The 22,575-nt window shown below is 33.4% G+C and overlaps 1 protein-coding gene across 2 annotated transcripts in view; it reads right to left on the bottom strand.

Moving 5' to 3' along the window:
- Positions 1-6,003: 6,003 nt before the first annotated feature.
- The window catches only part of TMEM135 (transmembrane protein 135), a 220,235-nt gene continuing 203,663 nt past the window's right edge, over positions 6,004-22,575 (bottom strand). For both annotated transcript variants that reach the window (XM_012745158.2, XM_012745159.2), the window contains exons 10-15: positions 19,781-19,948; positions 16,648-16,711; positions 15,602-15,678; positions 10,674-10,772; positions 9,834-9,901; positions 6,004-7,752 (exon numbers count right to left, since the gene is read on the bottom strand). In XM_012745158.2, the coding sequence (XP_012600612.1) occupies positions 7,620-7,752; positions 9,834-9,901; positions 10,674-10,772; positions 15,602-15,678; positions 16,648-16,711; positions 19,781-19,948 (609 nt within the window). In that variant the 3' untranslated portion in view covers positions 6,004-7,619. The remainder of the gene's footprint in view (positions 7,753-9,833; positions 9,902-10,673; positions 10,773-15,601; positions 15,679-16,647; positions 16,712-19,780; positions 19,949-22,575) is intronic.

The following is a 22,575-nucleotide window of genomic DNA, read 5'->3' as shown; positions in this document are numbered from 1 at the left end:
TAATGAAGTGACTGAAAAATCTAGAATTTCAGATAATCTCTTTATAAACATGCTTAAAGTATTTTTTGTAGACTTATTTCTATGGGCCTTAATGAACTGATGTTTTGTAAATGACACTTATAAATCAGGATAAACTGTTAAGATTAAAAAAGATGAACAAAACCTTCAAAGAAGAGATGACTGAATATTTCGAGACACAGGCAGAAATAGAGGAGTGAAGGAAAAGAGAATTCTAAGTCAAAGTAGGGAAGAATATGTAAAGGGTAATGGTAAATGAAACTGAGGCCTGATCTATACAGGATTAGAATATGACAATTAGACATGTTTTTAGCTGAAAATAACAGAATTCTTGACTAATAAAGCCTGTGATGGTTAATTTTTGGTGTCAATTTGACTAGATTAAGGAATACCTAGAAAACTGGTGTGTCTGTGAGGGTGTTTCCAAAGAAGATTGGTGTGTGAAGAATCTAAGTGAATTGAGTGGGGAAGATCTGCCTTCAATATGGGCAGGCACCATTCAATCGACTGGGGCCTGGAAAGAACCAAAACAGACAGAGGAAAGGAGAATTGGTTTCTCTTTCTCTCCTGCAGAAAGGACACACTCTTCTTCTGCCTTTGGATATCAGGACCCCAAGATCTCCAGCCTCAGGACTTCAGGATTTATATCAACCCCTTATGGCTCCTGGGTTCTCAGGCCTTCAGTCTCGACTGAAAATTACATCAGCTTCCCTGGTTCTGACACTTTTGGACTTGTACTGAGCCATTCTACCAGTATCCCAGGGTCTCTAGCTTGCAGACGGCCTGTGGTAGAACTTCAGATTCCATAACCACATAAGCCAATTCCGCAGATAAATCCCCTCTCATTTATCTGTACACCTACCTATCCTATTGGTTTTGGCTCTATGAATAACTTTAATACAGAGCCTTAAGCAATAAAATTTGTTTTCTCAAAATGCTCAGAGATCTATTATGGTTACTAACATCAAATCTGTTACTCAAGAATGTCATCTGAGGGGCAATTCTTGCTATTTTTCTGCCCTGACATCTTTAGCATGGTGGATTTTCATCTTTGTACTTCTTACCTCATGTTTGCAAGACTGTTGCCACAGATCTAGAATTCATTAACTAATACTAGTGTCCTGAATAAGAGAAAAAGGAAGGAGCTAAAAAGAGCTTTTCTTTAAACAAAGAGAAAAGATTTTCCCAAGAGTTTCTCAGATTTTCTATCATCATCTTATTGGCCTAGCTAAGTCACATGACCAGCCTCAGAGGACAGACTGGTTGGAAAAGTAGACAAGAATAAAGGTCTGACATGAAAGACCTACAATTATGATTTATCCCTGAGGATGGGCATACTGCTGTCTTAAACAACATCAACGTTCTATCAGCAAGGAAGGATTAAATAGCCATTAGATGATCAATTAACCACGACTGCAATCCCATTTTTGAATTTTAATCTAAGTTAATAGGAAGAGTTCTAGTGGGGGAAAAATGATGCCCAGATGATTTGATTATACCTCTAGTTTCATTGATTCATTTATTGCACCGTCTCGGAACTTAACACCATCTTAGTGCTATCCATGACCAATGACAGGCTATCAGAAACTGCAGACTCAGATGTAGATGCAACTGAATTTCTTCCTGAAGCTTTGCAGATTTTATCTATTACAAATTAAATTTCAAAAAGAAGAAGCTGAAAATTCTATTCATATAAAAAATCTTAATACATTTAACATATTTTTAACTTAATGAGGAAATACCTGCTGTCCTTTCTTAAGCATCATAGTCCATTCAATCATTCATGCCACGAACACTGAATACTTTGATGGAGCAAAATATATTGTTAGTCAATTCCTAGTTTGACTACTGACCTCCAATTAGATTTATATTTATAATAAATGTTTGTAGACATGGCCCCTACTTTAATGATTCTGAGAAAAAAATCCCCCTTCCTGTCCCTTCATAGGCTATGTCTCTTCATTATGCCAAGCTTGGTAGTTTACACTGTCATAAATATCACTGAGACATGACTTTAAATATTCCCATTTTGACTGAATCTCTCTGGTTCACTTCTGAGGGGTGAGGGGAGAATGGGAAGGTACCTCTTTCCTTACAGACTCAACATTCCCTCAGGCTCTTGCCTTATTAAGAGTCAGACAGATGCTTATACCTGTGCTGCATGGCTTACTAGTCCTCACCTTCAATTTTCCCTGATATAAGCAGAAAAATATGTACCTCTTTTTTCCCCTTAGGAACTCAAGCTGAAGAAATAAATGGCAAAAATATAGTATGAAAGCATAGGCTTGGAAAGGTAAAAAAAAGGAATAGGAAGAAAGAGATAAGGCTTGAATTGGTGTTTATAGCATCTTCTCATCCATTTCTTTTGTCATCCCATCCCATAATGCCCAACCACAGGATGCACTTTCTGTTTAAATCCTTTTAAACCTTTGGCACCAATCCTTCTCTATAGCACCAGGGTACTCTTGGGTGACCAAAAATAATCTGAAAAGAAAATTCATTTAAGAAGTTGATTAATGGCTGAAATATTAATATGTTTATCACACATTAAAGAAATTGGGCTGGGCACAGTGACTCACGCCTGTAATCCTAGCACTCTGGGAGGCTGAAGCTGGAGGATCACTCAAGGTCAGGAGTTCGAAATTGGCCTGAGCAAGACCCCGTCTCTACCAAAAATAGAAAGAAATTAATTGACCAACTAAAAATATATATACAAAAAATTAGCCAGGCATGGTGGCGCATGCCTGTAGTCCCAGCTACTCGGGAGGCTGAGGCAGTAGGATCACTTGAGCCCAGGAGATTGAGGTTGCTGTGAGCTAGGCTGATGCCATGGCACTCACTCTAGCCTGGGCAACAAAGTGAGACTCTGTCTCAAAAAAAAAAAAAAAAATCTCAGAAATTAACTGGTCCAAATTAAGGCATGGAGAAAAGTGGTACTGCAGGGTACCTTCAGCCAATATAGGTCCACAGGTCCACTCTGTGGAAGCCTGGACCTCTCAAGCCACAGAGGGAGTCTGAGCAAGGCCAGTAAAGACACGTTGTGTTCCTATGGCCTCTTGGCCTTTGTGCCAAGACCAGGGGACATCCTATCACCTATGTCTGACAAGATCAGAATGTTATGCTGCATGGCAGGGGAGACGTGGCAGAAAACTCAACAGGCAAGCTACAGTAGTTTGAGAGTTGGAGAAAGAAGTACAAATTTCACTTGTCCCTGTTGTTCACCAGATGGTGTGTGTCTGCGGTTATTACTGGGATTTGCAGCTTTGTAGGGACAAAGGATAAAGCCTAAAACATTATTTCATTTAGGACACATCTGGAGGAGGGACAGATGGGGAAAAATGTAGAAAGCAAAAGGAAATAGGAAATAGGTTCTTGACCCTTCTGGGTAGCTACAACACATTCCAGAGTTAAGCAAATGATGTTATGGGGTTGTAAGAAGAGAAGTGATTGGCTATTCTGGATTTAAAGGCTTCACATTCTCAGAAACATGTCTTTCTACAGCTGTGAAGCTACCATCCTAAGAAACACAGAGCTATATAAAAAATCACTGTCCCTGGAAATGTCTGTTTCATTGTTGTGATCCCTCCAGAGCCCCCCACTTGACTGGCTAGCAGCAAAGACTGTAAGGGAACTCTCCAGTCCAAGGATCTGAGTTAACATAAACACCCAGGTGCAAGCAAGAGAGGCACAGGGATGGCATGGGTTGGGGTGGGGCAGGGGAGGCAGCAAGAGGCCAGGCATAAGGATTCCAAGGGTGGGAAGAAGGAGAAAAGAGAGAATTGAAATGGGGAGGAGGGGGAGGTAAAGGAGAGGGAGGGGCAGGGAGAGTGCCAACATCAAATAGCAAGAGAACAATTTCTAGAAGACCAGATATAAATTCTTTACTCCAACTAAAAGTCATTTACTTTTTTCTCTATATAAAGTAGCACATATGCTTATTCCGCACAGCTTGTAAGCTCAAGGCCATTCACTGCCATGCTGCAGTTTTAGGACCCATGATCATGGCCAAGTTCCAGCCCTCCTGTGCTTCTAGAAGCCACACACCAGTGTCAGTTTCATTTCTTTGTATTTTCTCTTTTTATAACTACAGGGCTATTACAAGTAGTCACTTGAAGCCAAGTCAGCACCCTGATCTCAGGGTCACCTTAGTCCCTGACACTCCTTTCCTTGTTAATTCCACAAGAAAAAGAAATTATAGAGCTAACACCAACAGAAAAGGGCTATAAAAAGGAAGGCATAAAGATGAAGCAAGTGTAAGAACAGCCTCCTATGACTCTAAATTAAGGTAACATTATTACTTATCACATTCAAAGACCAGTCCTACAGAAAATATTCACTTCTTATTCCTTTCTTATGTTTTTTTTCTTGGTCACTTATTTTCAGTTGCGTGAAATGAATAAATTCTTTGTGTGAAAATGAATACTAAGGAGATAAGCCACAATAGCTCAAGGTGTTAGGGGAGATAAAGTTTATCAGATATCTTAGCAAGAAATGAATACTTTTGACTTTGTGGAGCAAAGAACTTTGTTTTTGTGTAAAACTATAATACTTACTACTTACACAAATAAAAATAAATCACAGGAAGAATTCAAGGATTCTCTGGGCTGATAGTTTCTCTGCTCCAAAAACAACAAGAACACTTGGGTCACTGCTCCCAGTGGGCACCTCCCTTACACTCTGCCAAGAGGCTTCCCAAGCACCACCAGGGGAAAGGTTGGTTGTAACACAGGCAAGTGGACAAAGCTCCGTGACAGTAAGGGACACTGATTTTCATTACCTATGCATTGGTAGAGGATTTAGAAACTCAGGGATATGATAAAATACAAGCAGAAACAATTTTGTCAGCATTAACTATTATATCAAATGTTAGCCTAGATAGTCTACAAGGAGATGAACACTTGAGCACAAAATATACTATGTGACAAATACTCCTGGGTTATATCAAAAAAGACATACTCATTCTAGATAATAGAGAATTATAAAATCTGAGAGCAAAAAGATGAAATTCTAAATTAAATAAAAACAACAACAAATATAGGCAAAAAAAAAAAGGAAATGGACATGAAAGAGTGACAACTATGTTTATAGATCAAGAAAAAAGTTACAAAAGCAAACAATTTATAAAAAATAACTGAACCAAAGGTGTTATTTCAGAAATGTGTTATAAAATGGACACTGAAATTAGCTGATGAAAAACTGGTAAGGATCTAATAGATTTGAGAAATCTATTCAATCTTTACTTGATTAACACTATCTCTAGGATTGTATTAATACAGAAAATAGCAATGAAATGACCATAATACTACTGCCCTAAATGCACAATTTTTCATTCTCAATCTACATAAAGATGTGAGAAAGACTAAAGGGGCAAATAACTTACATTTCTTCAGAGTATAAATAAACTAAAAAACATGTTTTGGAATGGAGAATTCTATTTGACTTTATTTATGATGCCAATAAGTTGTCAATCAATACCTGATTAGGTAGAGGTAGAAATATAATGATCTTGATTGTCTTCAGGAACACCAAGCATCTTTGTTTGCTTGAACAACTACATTTTGCACTACATCTCAATAAAATCAAACTGGACTTTTTGATTCACCACTGTAAATTAATTATTCATTCAAGCTAAACATTCATCATTCTGCTTCATGAAAGTTATTTCATTTTACATTTTATATAAACTTTAAAAAAATGACTGCAATTTAAAAAAGAAAAAGTAAATTGTAGAAATGCACCTGTTGACCAGCAAAATTTTACTAAACAATCTCAGCAAATTTCATAATTTGTCTTTCAATATCACAGTCTTTTAATGTTTATGGAAACATTTACTTATGCATTAAAATTTTTAACCTGACATGAAAAAATATAAATGTAATTGCTGAATAGAGAAAATGAGGTGCAGGTAACAGTGTTTTCTCAGTGCTTTAATACTTCATTCTTAAAAGTAAACACAGTACCAATCATCATTTTGATTCCAGTGAGTTAAAAGTTAAAATTAACTTTATTAATCAATTTTGAAGTCTGAAACCAAAATGATCCTTTAACAGCATTGCCAAATGGACACATCAATTCTAAAAAGTTAATCACAAAGCAAAATTTTGACCAAATTAAAATGGCTCATTCTGTTACTATGGTACCAGAGTCTGCCTTTTTGTTGGGTTTCAATTTGCCATAGCAACGAAGGATAGGATTACATATAAACAGAAGTATACAAGACTTGATGAAATTGAATATGGGAGATTAAACATTTTTAAAGTCTGGGTTATTCCTTTTGCAACACCAGTTCCACTGCATAATTTACAATGGCCTAAAAAGTTTTTAGCAACAAAATTATATTTCAAAAATACCATCATTCCTATAAGTTACATTAACTATAGACATCATAACCATTTAAGCTTTTTATTATCTTAGAAAAGTATGACTTTTCCCTGAAAAACTCTAAATAGTCATCATATTTCAATTACAGCTGTCCTGAACTACTTTCATAATCGATGTGATTGTATTTTGTCACTTCTTTATTCTAACAGTAAAAATGGCGACAATTTTTAAAAAGAAGGCTGTAGAACCTGAATCCAATTAGTGATGAAATGAACTTTTTAAACAACCACTGAGTTTTATATTGTTTTTAGTTGTAAAACATCCATTATATAGTTGAAACAGCTGAAAGGTCATAAACTGCCAAACTTTCTAAAACTACTTTTGATCCCTTCTAAAACAATAGCATATAAACTGAGATATGAAGAATTACATCCTTATAAATGATAACAAACATAATAAACCTATAGAAGTTTTAAAAATTTTGTTTTACAATATTCAAGTGTAATGCTTTTACAAAAGATTAAAACATACATTTTAACTCTATCAGATGCGTCCATTTCCATTTGCTCCTAACCTGCCATTAATATATAGGTTCGATGGGCTCCCAAATTGCCCAAATGGTCATGGAGAGAGATGATATCAGTTAAAAAAAAAAGAGCATGGATACCACGACATTTATTTATCCAAATGGTATGAGACCCATCTTTGCATCCCTGAAGTAAGAATGGCCACTGTCTCCAACTAAATTGCTCTATAGTAAAGCAGCATTGTCTGTGGAAAGTTACTGCAAATCTATAACATTCCACGACTATAGATACCAATTCAAAAGTTAAAAAAAATACAGACCAAATCCATGTACCCGTGATCCTTTGTAAATCCTAAAATGCAGAAATAGTACTATTTTTAACCAAGATTTATATTGGAATGAACTAAAGAAATCTTTTAAAGTAATTTTAAGTGTACTCTTATTTGCTATTATGTGTCTATATAGATTATTTAATATTGCTCGTGGACATAATTTAATAGATAATATATCAATAATGTCAACCACTACAGTGATCCACAACCTGATTCTGGCTACAGAGGAAGCTTAATTATTAAGCAATACCTTCCTAAAAAGCTTCTATATTTCTGATTGGTATGAAAAACAAACAAAAAAAGAGCATCTCATTGAAATAACACTGAAGTTCGAGTTCGGGCCCCCTTCTTTGTGTTCACATAATTAACTCTGCAGGATAAAGGATGAAACATTTAGTCACATTAATAAATTACAGTCATCTTCAAGAAAACTCTGTGGGCAACTCTGGCATTACAGTTGTGTATCTTGGATCCAACCTGGGGATGAAATCCTGAAAGTATTTAGATGCACCAGTACCAAAAACATCAAGGACTTTTCGGTTCATGACCGCAAATCTGTAAGAGAATATAGTAAATAGTATTTAATGAAGTCTATACAATAAAATAATTCACTTTAGTTGACTTATCCTTTTATGAGATGGAAAAACCAAAAAGACTGATATGGCAAAAGACCTAAAACTCAATGGCAAATGCAAAAATCACATGGATATTCTTCTTCAAGATTCATTTCTCATACTTTATTTAAAGAGAAAATCCCAGATCTCAAACTTCAGAGATTATAATCATTATTTCAAACCCCTCCAGGGTTCCTTTCCACTAGACTATATCAAATAGAAAATTAGGCTATTATTTTTCTGATGAATGAATTCACAGGAAACTAACCATAAGGCAAAAGTATTAAATGTAATTCTCTCATTTTCTTAATGTTTCACAATCAAAAGAAAACACATCCAAATGTGCAAACATTTTAATGACAAAAGGCAAACAGTGTATAGGTTTTCAAATTTCTAATAGATAAAACAGACTAAAAACATACTCTCATGGTATATATTACCTAGTCTCATATATTAAAACTTTTAAAAGACACATACATGGCTAATGTGCAAGATGGACATTCTGTATATCTGTACCTATTCACAACCATTTCCTTTCTGAAGAATACAGCTGAATAAAATTAGTTTTGAATGGTTGGCCATTATCATTATTCTAACAGGCAGTAAGTATGACTTGTAGTTATTTTCCAAAGTAAGTTCTCTTATAAAATAACCAACGTAATGGCTTATGCCTCTAATCCTAGCACTTTGGGAGACCAAGGTGGGAGGATTGTTTGAAGCTAGGAGTTTAAGACCAGCCTGGAAAACAGAGCAAGACCTTATCTCTGCCAAAAATAGAAAACTCAGCCTGGTGTGGTGGCGTGCACCTGTAGTCCTAGCTACGGGAGGCTGAGGCAGAAGGATTGCTTGAGCCCAGGAATTTGAGGGTGCAGTGAACCATGATGATGCCACTACACTCTAGCCTGGGCAATAGAGGAAGACAATGCCTCAAAAAACAAAAACGAACAAAAAAACCTCACTAATATGCAGAAAACTAAATGACAAAAATGATTAGACAATAATAATATAAAGGATACACAGTATCATGGCTAGAAGGAAGAATTCTAAAGCCAGACTGCCTTGCTTATATCCCAGCTCCTTCATCAGCTAGCTGTGACTTTGGCAAACTATCTAACCTCTCTGTGCATCTCAGTTTCTTCATATATAAAATAGGGATAAATAACAGTACCTAACTCATAGAGCTATTTTAAGGATTAAATACATATGTATGTATCTTAAAACCGTATCTTGGACACAGCCCTATACAAGCATTTGATATTATTATTGATAGTAATATTAACAGCACCTGTAATTTACTGACTGTTTACTAAGTACTAAGTGCTACTATAAACATCTTAATTTTCCTACAACCATACAATGTATGAATTATTGTTTCATGTAGAAAGAAAGAAATTTAGGCTTATGAAATAAGTAAATAACTTTCCCACAGTAACACAACTGAAGATAGATACGAGAGCTGGAGTCAAACTTAGGTCTGTGTGATGCCAAAGTCAATGCTCTTTCTATTAATATTAGATCAAACCACCTAAGAATTAGGTCTGGCCACCAAAGAATTAGATTAAGATCAGGGAAACAAAAATAAAAACAAAAACACAATAAGAAAGGCAAAGGAAAATACACCTATGACAATAAGCAACAGAATATGATCACTTTTCCAAAATGGAAGTCAGTTAATTATGTAGAGATAATCTTTAATGAATCTGTTTAATATTTTTAATGAAAAAAGGAGTTGATGATTCAAAAAGTTAGGCTTACGTATTTATTCAGCAACCAATTAACAGTTAGAAAAGCAAAATGATATTAATCTAGAACACTTAAAATATCTAAAATATTATAGGGAAAAGTCAGAATAATGTTGACTTAAGAATGCCCCATGTTATTCTTATTAATTTGGTCATATTTAATTTATATATAAATATTTTATCACTAAAAGAATAATCCCTCAAAAAGACAAAAATATTCGTAATCTTTTACTGAAAATTGCTTTTCTCTATGAGCATTTAAAACATCTAAGTCACTTACTTGCCCTTGGTGAGCCTTAAAAGGAATTTCCAGTACGATGGTCGCAAGGTCTGAACTTCCATGACAGCCTAAGATTCAATTTGAAACTTCTTTTAGTAAATACAAATATTATAAGCAGTTTTAGGCGATAGAGTTGTTTTATCTCTATCTTTATTGGTCATTGTATTTTAAAAATGAAAGGGATGACAATAATATGTATTTATATTTAAGTCAATAACTACCAAGAATCTTTGTAAATATGCCTTCAAATAGAAATGTTGCTTTTGAAATAATTAAACAGTCATTACAATGGGGAAACATTTACTGAGTACCCATTAGATAGCTGACAATTCACTAGTTTTAATGAGTTTATCAACCTGGCAGCATTCCATAAAAAAAAGCAAATAAAGTCACTCCTCAAAACTTTGTAATAACACTAAAACCATAAACATCAAAAATAATGATTACAGAATTTAAAGAGATTGAATAATGCTTCTATTAAACTAGTTCTCCCTCTATTCTTATTCCCTGAGTAATATTGGGGAAATGCAAATTATTCATATTTATGCTCATGGTATCTTTTTTCTTGAAGATGGATGATTAAATTGAAGCATTCAACCAAAGGTACTGGAGTAATAATTTATCTGTAAATTGCACTCTACTTAAACCTAAAAACTGGTGTGCTTATAAAACACATTAAGTTAACATGTTTAATGATTTGAAACTTGCAAGCTATCTTGCTGAAAAACCGAAAATGAAGCATAAAATGTAATTCTTTAAATAGAAACATTCCCAGATTTTATTTTCTCCCCATTAGATTAATGTACATTAGAAACAAATCATTCAAAAATCTATACTTACTGCCTGGAAGCAAATTGCTGTAGAGATGGAATAGATGATAGTATCTGCATGAGGAAAATAGGGAACCTTCCCTGCTTCAATGCCTTTGAAATACATTGTCTGCAAAACAAGCATAGGGGAGAGTTATTTTTTTAAAAAACCTTTAAAAAGCATTAACAATGTAGTTGTGCAGTATGCTCCCACCTACGACTATGCTTTCTACCTTTCTGAATCTTAATATTCCATTCAGTGCTTAAACCATATGTCACATCTTCCATGACAACAAAGGGTCATGGAAGATGACCTTTTTTTCCTTCACCCTTTCACTCCAAACCCCAGCTGCAAGTAGTAATAATTTTCTGTGAAATTCAATAGCACTTTATTTCCACTGCTTTTATGTCATATATTCTTTAGTTCTTTCTGTATAATGCTTAGGTCCTCCTTTCCCTGTTAGATTAAATAATAAAATAAATATTAAAATGATAAAAGCCATGTATAACAACCCACAGCAAACATCATCCTGAATGGGGAAAAGTTGAAAGCATTCTCTCTAAGAACTAGAATGAACAAGGATGCCTACTTTTATCATGTCTACTCAATGTAGTCCTGGAAGTCTTAGCTAGAGCAATGAGGCAAGAGCAAGAAATAAAGGTCATCCAAATTGGAAAAGAGGAAGGTCAAACTATCTGTGCTTACTGAAAATATGATATACCTAGAAAATCCAAAAGACTAGGGTTTTCCTAGAATGGATAAATAAATTCAGTAAAGCCTCAAGTTACAAAATCAATGTACACAAATCAGTAGCATTTCTATATACTAATAACAACCAAGCTGAGAATCAAATCAAGAACTCAATCTCATTTACAATAGCTGCTAAATAAATAACCTTGGAATATACTTAATGAAAGAGGTAAAAGATCCCTACAATGAGAAGTATAAAACACTGATGACAGAAACTGTAGATCACATAGACAAATGGAAAAGCGTCCTATGTTCAGGGATTAGAAGAACCAATATTGTTAAAAGGTCCATACTGCTCAAAGTAATCTACAGATTCAATAAAATTCTCATCAAAATACAAACATCTTTTCTTACAAAATTAGAAAAAACAACCCTAAAATTCACATGGAACCAAAAAAGGGCACGAATAGCCAAAGCAATCCTAAGCAAAAGAACAAAACTTGGAGGCATCTCATTACCCAACTTTAAGTTATAGTACAAGGCTATAGTAATCAAAACAGCATGATACTGGTATAAAAGTAGACACATAGATCAATGTAACAGAATAGAGAACCCAGAAATACAGCCACATACATACAACCAATGGATCTTTGAGAAAGCAGACAAAAGCATACACTGGGAAAAGGACACCCTATTCAATAAATGGTGGTAGGAAAATTGCATAGCCACATGCGGAAGAATGAAACTGGATCCCTATCTCTCACCATACGTAAAAATTAACTCAAGATGGATTAAAAATTTAACTGTAAGACCTGTAACCACAAAAATATTAGAAGAAAATCTAGGAAAAATTATCCTTGCCATTGGCACACATAATTTATTACTAAGACACCAAAAGCAAATACAACAAAAACAAAAATAAATAAATGGGACTTAATGAAACTAAAAAGCTTCTGCACAGCAGGAGAAATAATCAATAGAGTAAACAGACAACCTACGGAATGGAAGAATATTTGCAAGCTATACATCTGACAAAGGCCTAATATCCAGAATCCATAAGGAACTGAAACAAATCAGCAGGAAGAGAATAACCCCATTAAAAACTGGGCAAACTACATGAACAGACATTTTCCAAAATAAGAGAAACAAATGGCCAACAAACATGAAAAAATGCTCACATGTCAGAATGGCCAAGTCAAAAACAACAGATGTTGGCATGAATGTAGTGAAAAGAACAAAAAGTAGACCTACCATTCAATCCAATAATTCCACTATAGGGGATCTACCCAGTGGAAAAAAAGTCATTTTACTTAAAAAGAAAAGAAAAAAAAGAAAGAAAATCTGTACCTATATGTTTACTGCAGCACAATTCACAATTGTAAAGATATGGAATCAACCTAAGTGCCCACCAATACACACACACACACACACACACACACACACACACACACACACGCACTGGAGTACCATTCAGCCATTAAAAAGAATGAAATAATGTCTCTTGCAGCAACTTGGATAGAACTGGAGGCAATTATCCTAAGTGAAGTAACCAAAGAACAAAAACTAAATACCACATGTTCTCACTTACAAGTGGGACCTAATCAATGGGTATGCATGGTCATACAGAGTAACATAATGGACACTGGAGACTAAGAAGGGGAAGGGGAAGAAGGAATGCAGTATGAAAACTTACCTATTGGGTACAATGTATACTATTCAGGTGATCAGTATATTAAAAGCCTACACTTCTCCACTATGTCAATCATCCATGCAATAAAAAACCATTAGTACCCCCTAAATCTATTAAAACAACAAAAAAATACACATTATGTATATATAGAAAGAAGACTGGGATAAATTTGAGTCCTCAACATATAAACAAAAATGGCATTTTGTGTATTATATGAGAACATAGTTGGATATTTACTGACTTTGAACCCAGAAATTTAGATGGATTTTTCTTAAAGTTATGTACCATAAAACAATGTACCATAAAACAAAAATGTACCATAAAACAAAACAATAACCGTAGCTACTTCGGAAGCAGCTATAAAACATCTTTTACAAACAAGATATCAATGTTGGCTTCCTCTTGTGTCAAACAATATATTTTTACCACTTATGGGTTATTTTTTTTCTCCCACTCTCCTTTTCCTCTCCATTAGCAAGTCTTGTCAAGTCTACTCCTAAACATACATCAAATCTGTGTACTCCTCTGCATCTCTACTGCTAGCACCCTGGTGCAAGCCACCATCTCCTGCCAGAGACAGCTTCCAGTCTTGTCTCCCTCTAATACACTACATAATAGACAGAATGTTCTTCTTAAAATATGAATTAAATCATGCCAATCTCATGTTTAAAACTCTTCAGTGGCTTCCAATTGCATTGAAAAAAAAAGCTAAACTTCTTACCTCACCGTTTAAAATCTTACATGATCTGGCTCCTGCTGTCTTCCTGATTTCATTAAGTGTATATTATCTCAATCTCTCTCTTTAATTCTCTCTTTCTCTTATTCATACACAATTGGGTAAAGCAAATATGTACCTTCCTAATGTCATTAGGAATACAGGTTTTACTGAGAGAAAACTTTTTAAAAATCAAACAAGTTAAAAATAATCTATAATCTTAACTTTGAATCAGAAATATCAATATATTCCAAATGTATTTTCTCTCTCTAAAAAGAAGGTGGGGGTGAGAAGGAAGGACTCTCTAGCTCCTTTCACTGGGAAAGCCAAGAAACAATAACTAGCCTGGGAGCAAATATTCTCTAGCACCCAGACTAAAGTCTCTAAATACCATTTTCCATTAGAAGAAACTGGGAGCCATTAGAGAAAAGGCTGATTCTATGTTTGGGGCGAAAATGTCCAAGATGAGCCTGGAATATCTTGTTTTGTAGCAAGAAAGCTATCAAGAATAATGGCATTATGTCAAAACAAACAAAAGTCAACTTGAGGCTCTCATGGCCAAAGATGGGGACAATTTGAGCATAATGACTGTAATGGGTTAAAGTAAATTAAGCATGTTAAAATCTCTTTTTATAGTGATACTTAACAATAAAGACTCATGTCAACTTTCAAGATGTTACAGTACTAACTCACTCTGAATACTGGTAAGTAAAGGAAATTAAACAAGCATTTTATGTAGACTTTCCTGAACAAACTATTTCAGAGTAACAAAATAGTTGAAAAGCAAAAGTTCTTTTTAAAAACATTCTAGTTAATAAAAATAGAGGAAACAATAATAGATTATTACCATTTTGCAAGCCTTAATGAAATAATGAATCCCAGTGATGATCATTAATGACTGCTAAAACTACTAGGTGAAAGGCTACTGGGGAACCTTATGTTGGCACTATCAACATCTGAGTCCACTGATTAATCTCATCATTACAAAAGAAGAGATAACTAGACATTTTTGTGGCTCCTAATGTGACATAACAGGAAGTTCACACACACAGTAAATGTAAAGTATATTTGCCACCACCCTCCCAAATTAGATTTTAATTTGCCTAAGCCTCAAGATCTAGCTAACAATTTAGGAAATAAATGAGTTGAAAAAATATGATAAACACCAGTGAGGATGCAATCAGCAAAATCCAAAATATGGAAAATTCTATGGAACTAATGATCTAGATCTTCAACAAATGAATGGCCCCCAAAAAAAAAAGAAGAGGGGGATAATTGTTATAAATTAAAAGAGACTGCTTAAATCTTGATTCAAACAAAGTAATGGCAAAAAGACATAAGATAATCAGTGAAGATGTAAACTCTAATTGGATATATGATAATATTAAGGAATTACTGAGGGAGGGTTAATTTATGATAATGGTATTTTGGTTTGTTAGTATTATTGATTTGTTTGCTTTTAAGAAGTCTTTGTCCTTTAGCCTTTATTCTTTAAGGAGTCTTTATCCTGAGTTGTTTATGGATAGAATGATATAATGTCTAGGATTTGCTTTAAAATAATTTATTTATTTATTTATTTATTTAAAGGCTGAGGACTCTAGATGAAAGAAGATTGGCCAAATGTTAATAACTGTTGAAGCTGCATGGTGGGTACATGATGGTGAATTATACTATTCTTTCTACATTTATGTATATTTAAAAATAACACACACACACACACACACTAATAGGGGAACTGACTTTACAAAACTTTTATAGGATTCGAATTTACTTTTGTAACTGGGATATATACTTGCAGTCAAACAGCAGCTAAAAAAGCTTTATATCTTTTGGAACTGTTCATGCATAAAAATTTTTGCTTACCTCCACCAATTTGGATGCTAAATACATGGAAATTGTTGTGCTTTTATAAAACATCATTGATATACCTGCCAAAAATCCTGAAACAACAAACAAGAAAAACTAATCAGATCATAAGGTATTTCTTTGTTGTTATACCATCAGAAATGTTAATTAACTTAAATAGGAAAGAAGTGATTTGTAGCACTGCCTCTTGTTACAACACAATCAAGGACATATATAATACATCAGATGACACTGAAATGGGGTGAGTTCTTATTACTACATATTTTTAAATTAAAAAATTGATCTTCAGAGTTAGGAACAGACAGTTATGATTTATGTAAAACAAACTTTAAATTTCAATTTTGACTTTAAAAACAGCAGTAGTCTAGGCAAATATAATAATTTTTAAAAATAATTTTAAAGGCTATTTGTATCATTTCTGATTTTAAGTGGAAATGTTTATTCATCTATTCTCCTAATAGTTCAAATGATCTTTAGTGCTATCATTGCATTTATGTCCATAGCACTGCCTTCATTCTATAAATGGAAAACCAAGAGAGGTGGAGTGTTGGAATATTAATGGTAAAATTATTATTAATAAATACCTGATAAACTATCTATTTAAGTAATACATACTTATAGGAAATGAACTTTAGTTTTTTTATAAAGTAATTAAGTTCCTTCTAAAATGATTATTAAAATATCATTGTTTTCTAGTGGTAAAAAAAGAATTTTTAAAGACATCTACTTGAACTTCCCTTCATCACTTATATAATATTATAAGGCTTATGCTCTTTTGTGACACAATCCCAGGATTTCTGGCCTGTAGCAGGGCAGATAGCCAAGTCATTATATTGCCAACTCAAAACACCAGATGGCAAGTGTGCCATGATATAAAATGTTTGGACGAATGCCTCAATAGGGATTCTATTACAATAGAGAAAGGAAGATACATAGAAATGGGATAAATTTAGAAATTTCAGATTCATTTTCAGATTCATATTTCAGATTCATTCCTACCACTGATTGATACAATAATAATCATTCATTTTTTATTCTTTTACCAGCTATAATAGCATGTAGTTCATCATCTAGGTTTCGGACCCAGCGCAGGAAGCAACTAGTACCCTGTATTAAGGAGAAAATACAATGACTTCGGTTATTTTATTTGTAGAAGAAAATGCATGAAAACAAAAACAACTGTAATGAGTGATTCGCTAGATGACCTTGGAGGCAAATTGGTGATCTTATCTAAATGAAACTGAACAAATGATTGGAAAAATTATGAACAATAATCTTTTATAAAGTTATTGTTCTGGATAGACTCGCTTAAGAAATCACACATATTTTTATTATACTGATTTTCCAAAATCTATGAATTCCCCTTTTGTCTAGATCTAGAATAATGGGAAAAGTGTTACTCCCATTCTAAAAGGAAGAAAAATCTGGATAAACTACAAACCTGACAAGCCAGAATTCTACATCCAGAGAAAATATTTTTCAATATTAAAGATAAAGACTTTTTCCAGAAAGATAAAAACTAATAAGAAAATTCATCACCAGCAGACCTGAGCTACCAAAAATATTAAAGGCAGTTTTTCAGGTAAAAGGAATATGACACCAGACGAAATTTTGAACTGTAAAAAGAGATGGAGAGCTCTAGAAATAGAACGATAAAGGTAAATTTAGAAGATGTATTTTTCTTATCTTTAATTGCTCTGAAAGTGAATTAAGTATCTAAAGCAGGGGTCAGCAAACTATGGCTCACTAGTCAAATCTAGCCTGCCACCTGTTTTTATATGGCTTGGGAGCTAATAATCATCTTTACAGTTATAAATGGATGAAAAATAAGTCAAAAGAAAAACAATATTTTGTGACATGTAAAATTATATGAAATTCTAATTATAGCATGATAAAGGTTTACTGGAACATAGCCATGCTCATTCAGTATTTTCTATGGCTGCTTTCACACTATAACAGCAGTGTTGAATAGTTGTAACAGAGACCATATGGTCACAAAGCCTAAAATAGTTACTACCTGGCCCTTTACAGAAAAAGTTTGCTAACCCCGGGTATAAAGTAATGTATGTGGAGTACATAACATATGTAAAGATAAATGTATAACACAAAGGATGGGAAGGAGGAATCAGAAGTGGCGTTGTTAGGTTCTTACACTATACATAAAGTGGTACAATATTATTTGAAGATTGGCTGATAAAAATGTATATTATAAATGTTAAGGCAACCACTAAATTAAAACAAACAAGTATAAATATCAGCCAATAGTAAAGATAGAATAGAGCCACAGAAAAATACACAATCAATCTAGAAGGGAGAAAAAGGAAAAAAAAGAGAAAGAAAAAATGGAACAAATACAAAACAACAAGCTAGAAGGGAGATTTAAAATCAACCTTATAAGTATATTATATGTAAACAGTATAAACATATCAATTAAAAGATAGAGATCATCAGATTAGATAAAAAAGGAAGAACCAAGTTTATGCAGTCTAAAAGAAGCCAACTTTAAAAATGAAGACAGAGATTAAAGTAAAAGAATGGAAACATTATACCATCATATGTTAAACAAAAGAAAGCTGGAATAGCTATATTAATATTAAACATAGTAGACTTCAGAAGAAGGAATATTACCATGGATAAACAGTAATCTCACAAAAAGAAAAAAGGATCAGTTCACCAAGAAACAGAAAAAATGAGGTTTACTTACCTGACCTTCTCTTAATTACATTCTTACAAAGATACTAATGGCATAGACAATTTCTTTTGAAAAATCACATATGGCTTTTGAACACACTGTATGAATATTTTCTATGAGATTTTCTGACCCAGTTGCTCTTTCCAAAGTTTAATACCATTAGTTTGTATTATCTAAGCAAATAAATGGTAATAGAAATAGAAAACTAAACCCACTCTGAGATATGCTGGAGGATGGAAAATAACCAACCTGGGGCTAAAAATGTTGGAGATAATATAACATACATGTAAACATTTAGAATTTCTGTTGAGTATAAGCACAAACACTATGACATGACAAATGAAAAAGAATGAATGAATTTAAAGAATGAATTTAAAGAATGAATAAAAGAATGAATTTAAACATGTAATTACCAAAAATCTGTCCTTAACTCTTATATATTCAAAGATATTAGTAATGCTTTCTAGTTAAACCATATTGAAAATGTTTTTAATATTAGTAATATTTTACAAGTGAATCATTACCTATAGTTTATAGTTTATTATTCCTTTCCATTTCAAAATACTTTCTCTATATCTACCTTTTATGAATAAATTTTTATATAAAATGATACACGACCATTTTACCCAAAGCAACTTCAGAACTCAATTTTCCCAGCATTAATTGAGTTTAACAATATATGTGTGTATGTGTACACATGCATATATATGCCTACATATATATGCACATAGGTCAACCTTAATTAACACACTTCATTTAGAACCTATATTTAGATATAAAACCTAAATTTTAAATGTTTAATAAAATATGTCACTAATATGACTTACATATTAGTGATTCCATTTTAAACAAAAGTCCATTCTTAAAGTTTCAGAGTATTGTGTCAAGAATGATCTTTACATAGATGTTTAGGTGTGAGTTTGTTTGTGTGGGTACATTTATAGGATTATACATAATGGGTGTTAGAATTTTAACTCTGGTTATCTGAGACAGTGTAGTAGTGAGTGAGTAGCAGAAGGAAAAAATTTTTGTTTATATAAGTTATTATAGAAAATCCTTACTCATTTTATCAAGTGTTGATATCAGCTAGAAAGATCTGAAATATGTTTAAATTAATAAAGAAGTAATAAATATGATTAAGAAAAACATACCAGGTATATTAATATCATTTTTGATGTTGGGAATATCAGAAAATGTGTATTTTCTCAGAATATCAATTGAAAATGAATCATTGAGAATCTTTAATATTATATGTAAATGCAAACATGTCTACACATTCAAGCACATTAAATAATATTTTAAAAGAAAAAGTTTCTCCAACTTTAATTCTCAATATATTATATATATTTGGTGACGTCAAGATGTTTCTGAATACTCCAAAAAGAAGTATTAAAAAATAACAGATGAATTAAAGGTCATATCTCATTTTAACAACAGCCATGTTAACTAATTCTCATTCTTCTTTCCACTTCTAAAAACCTTACCTTGTATATGCTAACAAAAGAGCCAAGGAAAGCTCCAAGCTGGAAGTTTTCTTTATTGTAGAAGAGAGAAAGTAGCCGGGATGGCTGTGTAAACAAATGCCTAAATGCAGAAGGGATTCGGAGGCAGCACTGGATCAAGTATCCCACACTAAACATTCTGATGAAACCCTAGAGAAAATAGGGAAGAAGTTCTGATTTACAACAAAATTTTGAAGTTTGATAGAATATGAATTTTACTGTCTTTGAATCAAAACCAGAATCAAAAAATTTTAATCGTTTATAGCACAGCTACTTGCAAAATAAAGTCTTAAAACCTCAAACAATAATTTTAAAACAATTACCTTAAAAATAAGGCTGAAATCTTGGAGTGAGTATACTTTCTTTGATATACAAAGACTTAAAAATTCTCACAAGCACTGGCCAAGCTTGCCTATGCACCAAAATTCCACTTCTTGACATTTTGTTGACAATAACCAGGATTTTAAATTCCTAAACCACAAATGAATTTTAGAGACAAAAGCACTGAAATTCCAAAAAATAGTTAACAAAACCAAATGCTTTTGGAAATTTTAACAGAAAACTACTCTTAATCATTATTATCATGAATAGGGGTTCTACTGACAGAAAAATAATTTTACTATTTGTTTAGACCTTTGTAGCAACTTCCTCAATGATCAGGTTAAAAGAATTTCTCATAAAAAATATATCTAGGTTTTTATTCCTGTGGTCAACTGTCAGGTTAAAACATCTCTAAGGAATAGTAGCTTTAAGATATACTAAACTAAGTTTGAAAAAGCAAATCCATATTTGTTGCCAACATTTCTCTATATTTCTTTCAACTTTTTATAGTGCAAAAGAGATCTAGAGAGGATAACTAGTAACAAATTTATGAAAATGAAGTTTAGATGTCTGAGAGACTGTAAAGTTAATTAATACTGAGAGACTGAAAAATTACAATTAGCACACAACATTAACAGAAAGAGTAGTTATTTTATATATAAATCAACCAGTACATTGGAATAATACCAGTCTCCATTTTCCTCCTTTCTCGCCCCTACTGGAATCGGAAAATATCTATCTCTTTGCAGTGCTTGTCTGCTAAGTTCCACAGGTCAGGTATGTATTACCCAGATTACAGCTTTTCTAGAAAAAATTGAATTACTATGATGAAACATTGGTTAATTTACCTGAACCTACCTAATTAAAACATGAAATCAAACCATCCAATTACTGTGAATTATAATACACTTACTTAATTGAAACTGCTTAGTATATGTTTAATGCATGAAATAAAATGGTCACACTTTTATCTTGCCATTGATAACCTTATAATGTTAATCTAAGTATTCATACATCACAATCACATTATAATCTTTTCATGTTGTTTTCAAAAGATCCACTTATCCATGTGTTTGGGAAATATTTGCTGAATGCCTATTATGTGTCAAAGCATTACACTAGACGCTGAGTGTACAGTTATAAGGAGACAAAAAGTTCTTGCCTTCATAGAGCTTTCATACTTATTAAAGGAAGAGAAAATAAAGGAAGAGTAAGCAAATAAAGAAAATAATCAGGGCACTGGGATAGAAATTAACAGGGAAATCTATTACTATATTAGATTCATGGTGAATATAGGCATTTAAACGATATGACATGTCAATAGACTCAAAAGAGAAGAAGCTAGCATGAGACAACCATTTCAGACAGCTTGGACAGAATGCAAAAAACCAATAAAGAAATTGACAAGTATAAGGAACCAAGAAAAAGTCAGTATAAATGGAATTGAGGGGAATTCAATTAATAGGAATATTTACTCAGAATACGATTGAACATGTAGTATAATTAAGTTCATGGAATAATGAGGTGCACTGTCAAAAATTTTTACTAACATATTTGTGGTGTAAATTCCTCACCCACAGGTCTCCAAATAGTTTTACTTTCGTGGACATAATACCGTATTCCAATTTATACATACATTACCAAGTTTATAGTGCTGGTATACATTTGAAAGAATCACTGGAATTTTTCATTGCTTGGTAATTCTCACTAACTTTCTCATTTTTTTTAATGTCACCTCCCTCCACCCCAAATTTCTCAAATACCTCCAATTTAATCAGAATACTTTTCTTAGTTTCCTTCCTGAAGTTTCCCTTTGAACTACAATCCTGTTCAGTTATAAGAAGAATAACTCTCCAGGAGCCAGCAGACTCTGAAATTGTCAGCAATGTTGCCTTCCCCCCCACCCCACATTAAAAGTGAGACAAGAAATCAAATTTGGAAAGAGTGTATCAGAAACTACTGTACAATTGAAAAAAAAAACAAAAAAACACTTTTTTTTTTCCTTGCCCCATTTTGGGGAATTCTGAAGGTAAGTGTAGGCTTGGGCAAATGCATTGTCAACACTGGGCCACAGGTGTTTACATTAATAAGCACTAATGTGGGCTGGGCGCGGTGGCTCACGCCTGTAATCCTAACACTCTGGGAGGCCCAGGCGGGCAGATTGCTCAAGGTCAGGAGTTCAAAACCAGCCTGAGCAAGAGTGAGACCCCCGTCTCTACTATAAATAGAAAGAAATTAATTGGCCAACTAATATATATAGAAAAATTAGCCGGGCATGGTGGTGCATGCCTGTAGTCCCAGCTACTCAGGAGGCTGAGGCAGCAGGATTGCTTGAGCCCAGGAGTTTGAGGTTGCTGTGAGCTAGGCTGAGGCCATGGCACTCACTCTAGCCTGGGCAACAAAGTGAGACTCTGTCTCAAAAAAAAAAAAAAAAAAAAGGCACTAATGTGGGAAAG

The sequence above is a fragment of the Microcebus murinus genome, chromosome 4 (assembly GCF_040939455.1).
Source record: "Microcebus murinus isolate Inina chromosome 4, M.murinus_Inina_mat1.0, whole genome shotgun sequence".
In the NCBI taxonomy this organism is placed as follows: domain Eukaryota; kingdom Metazoa; phylum Chordata; class Mammalia; order Primates; family Cheirogaleidae; genus Microcebus; species Microcebus murinus.
This window is presented reverse-complemented; position numbering and strand designations above follow the sequence as displayed.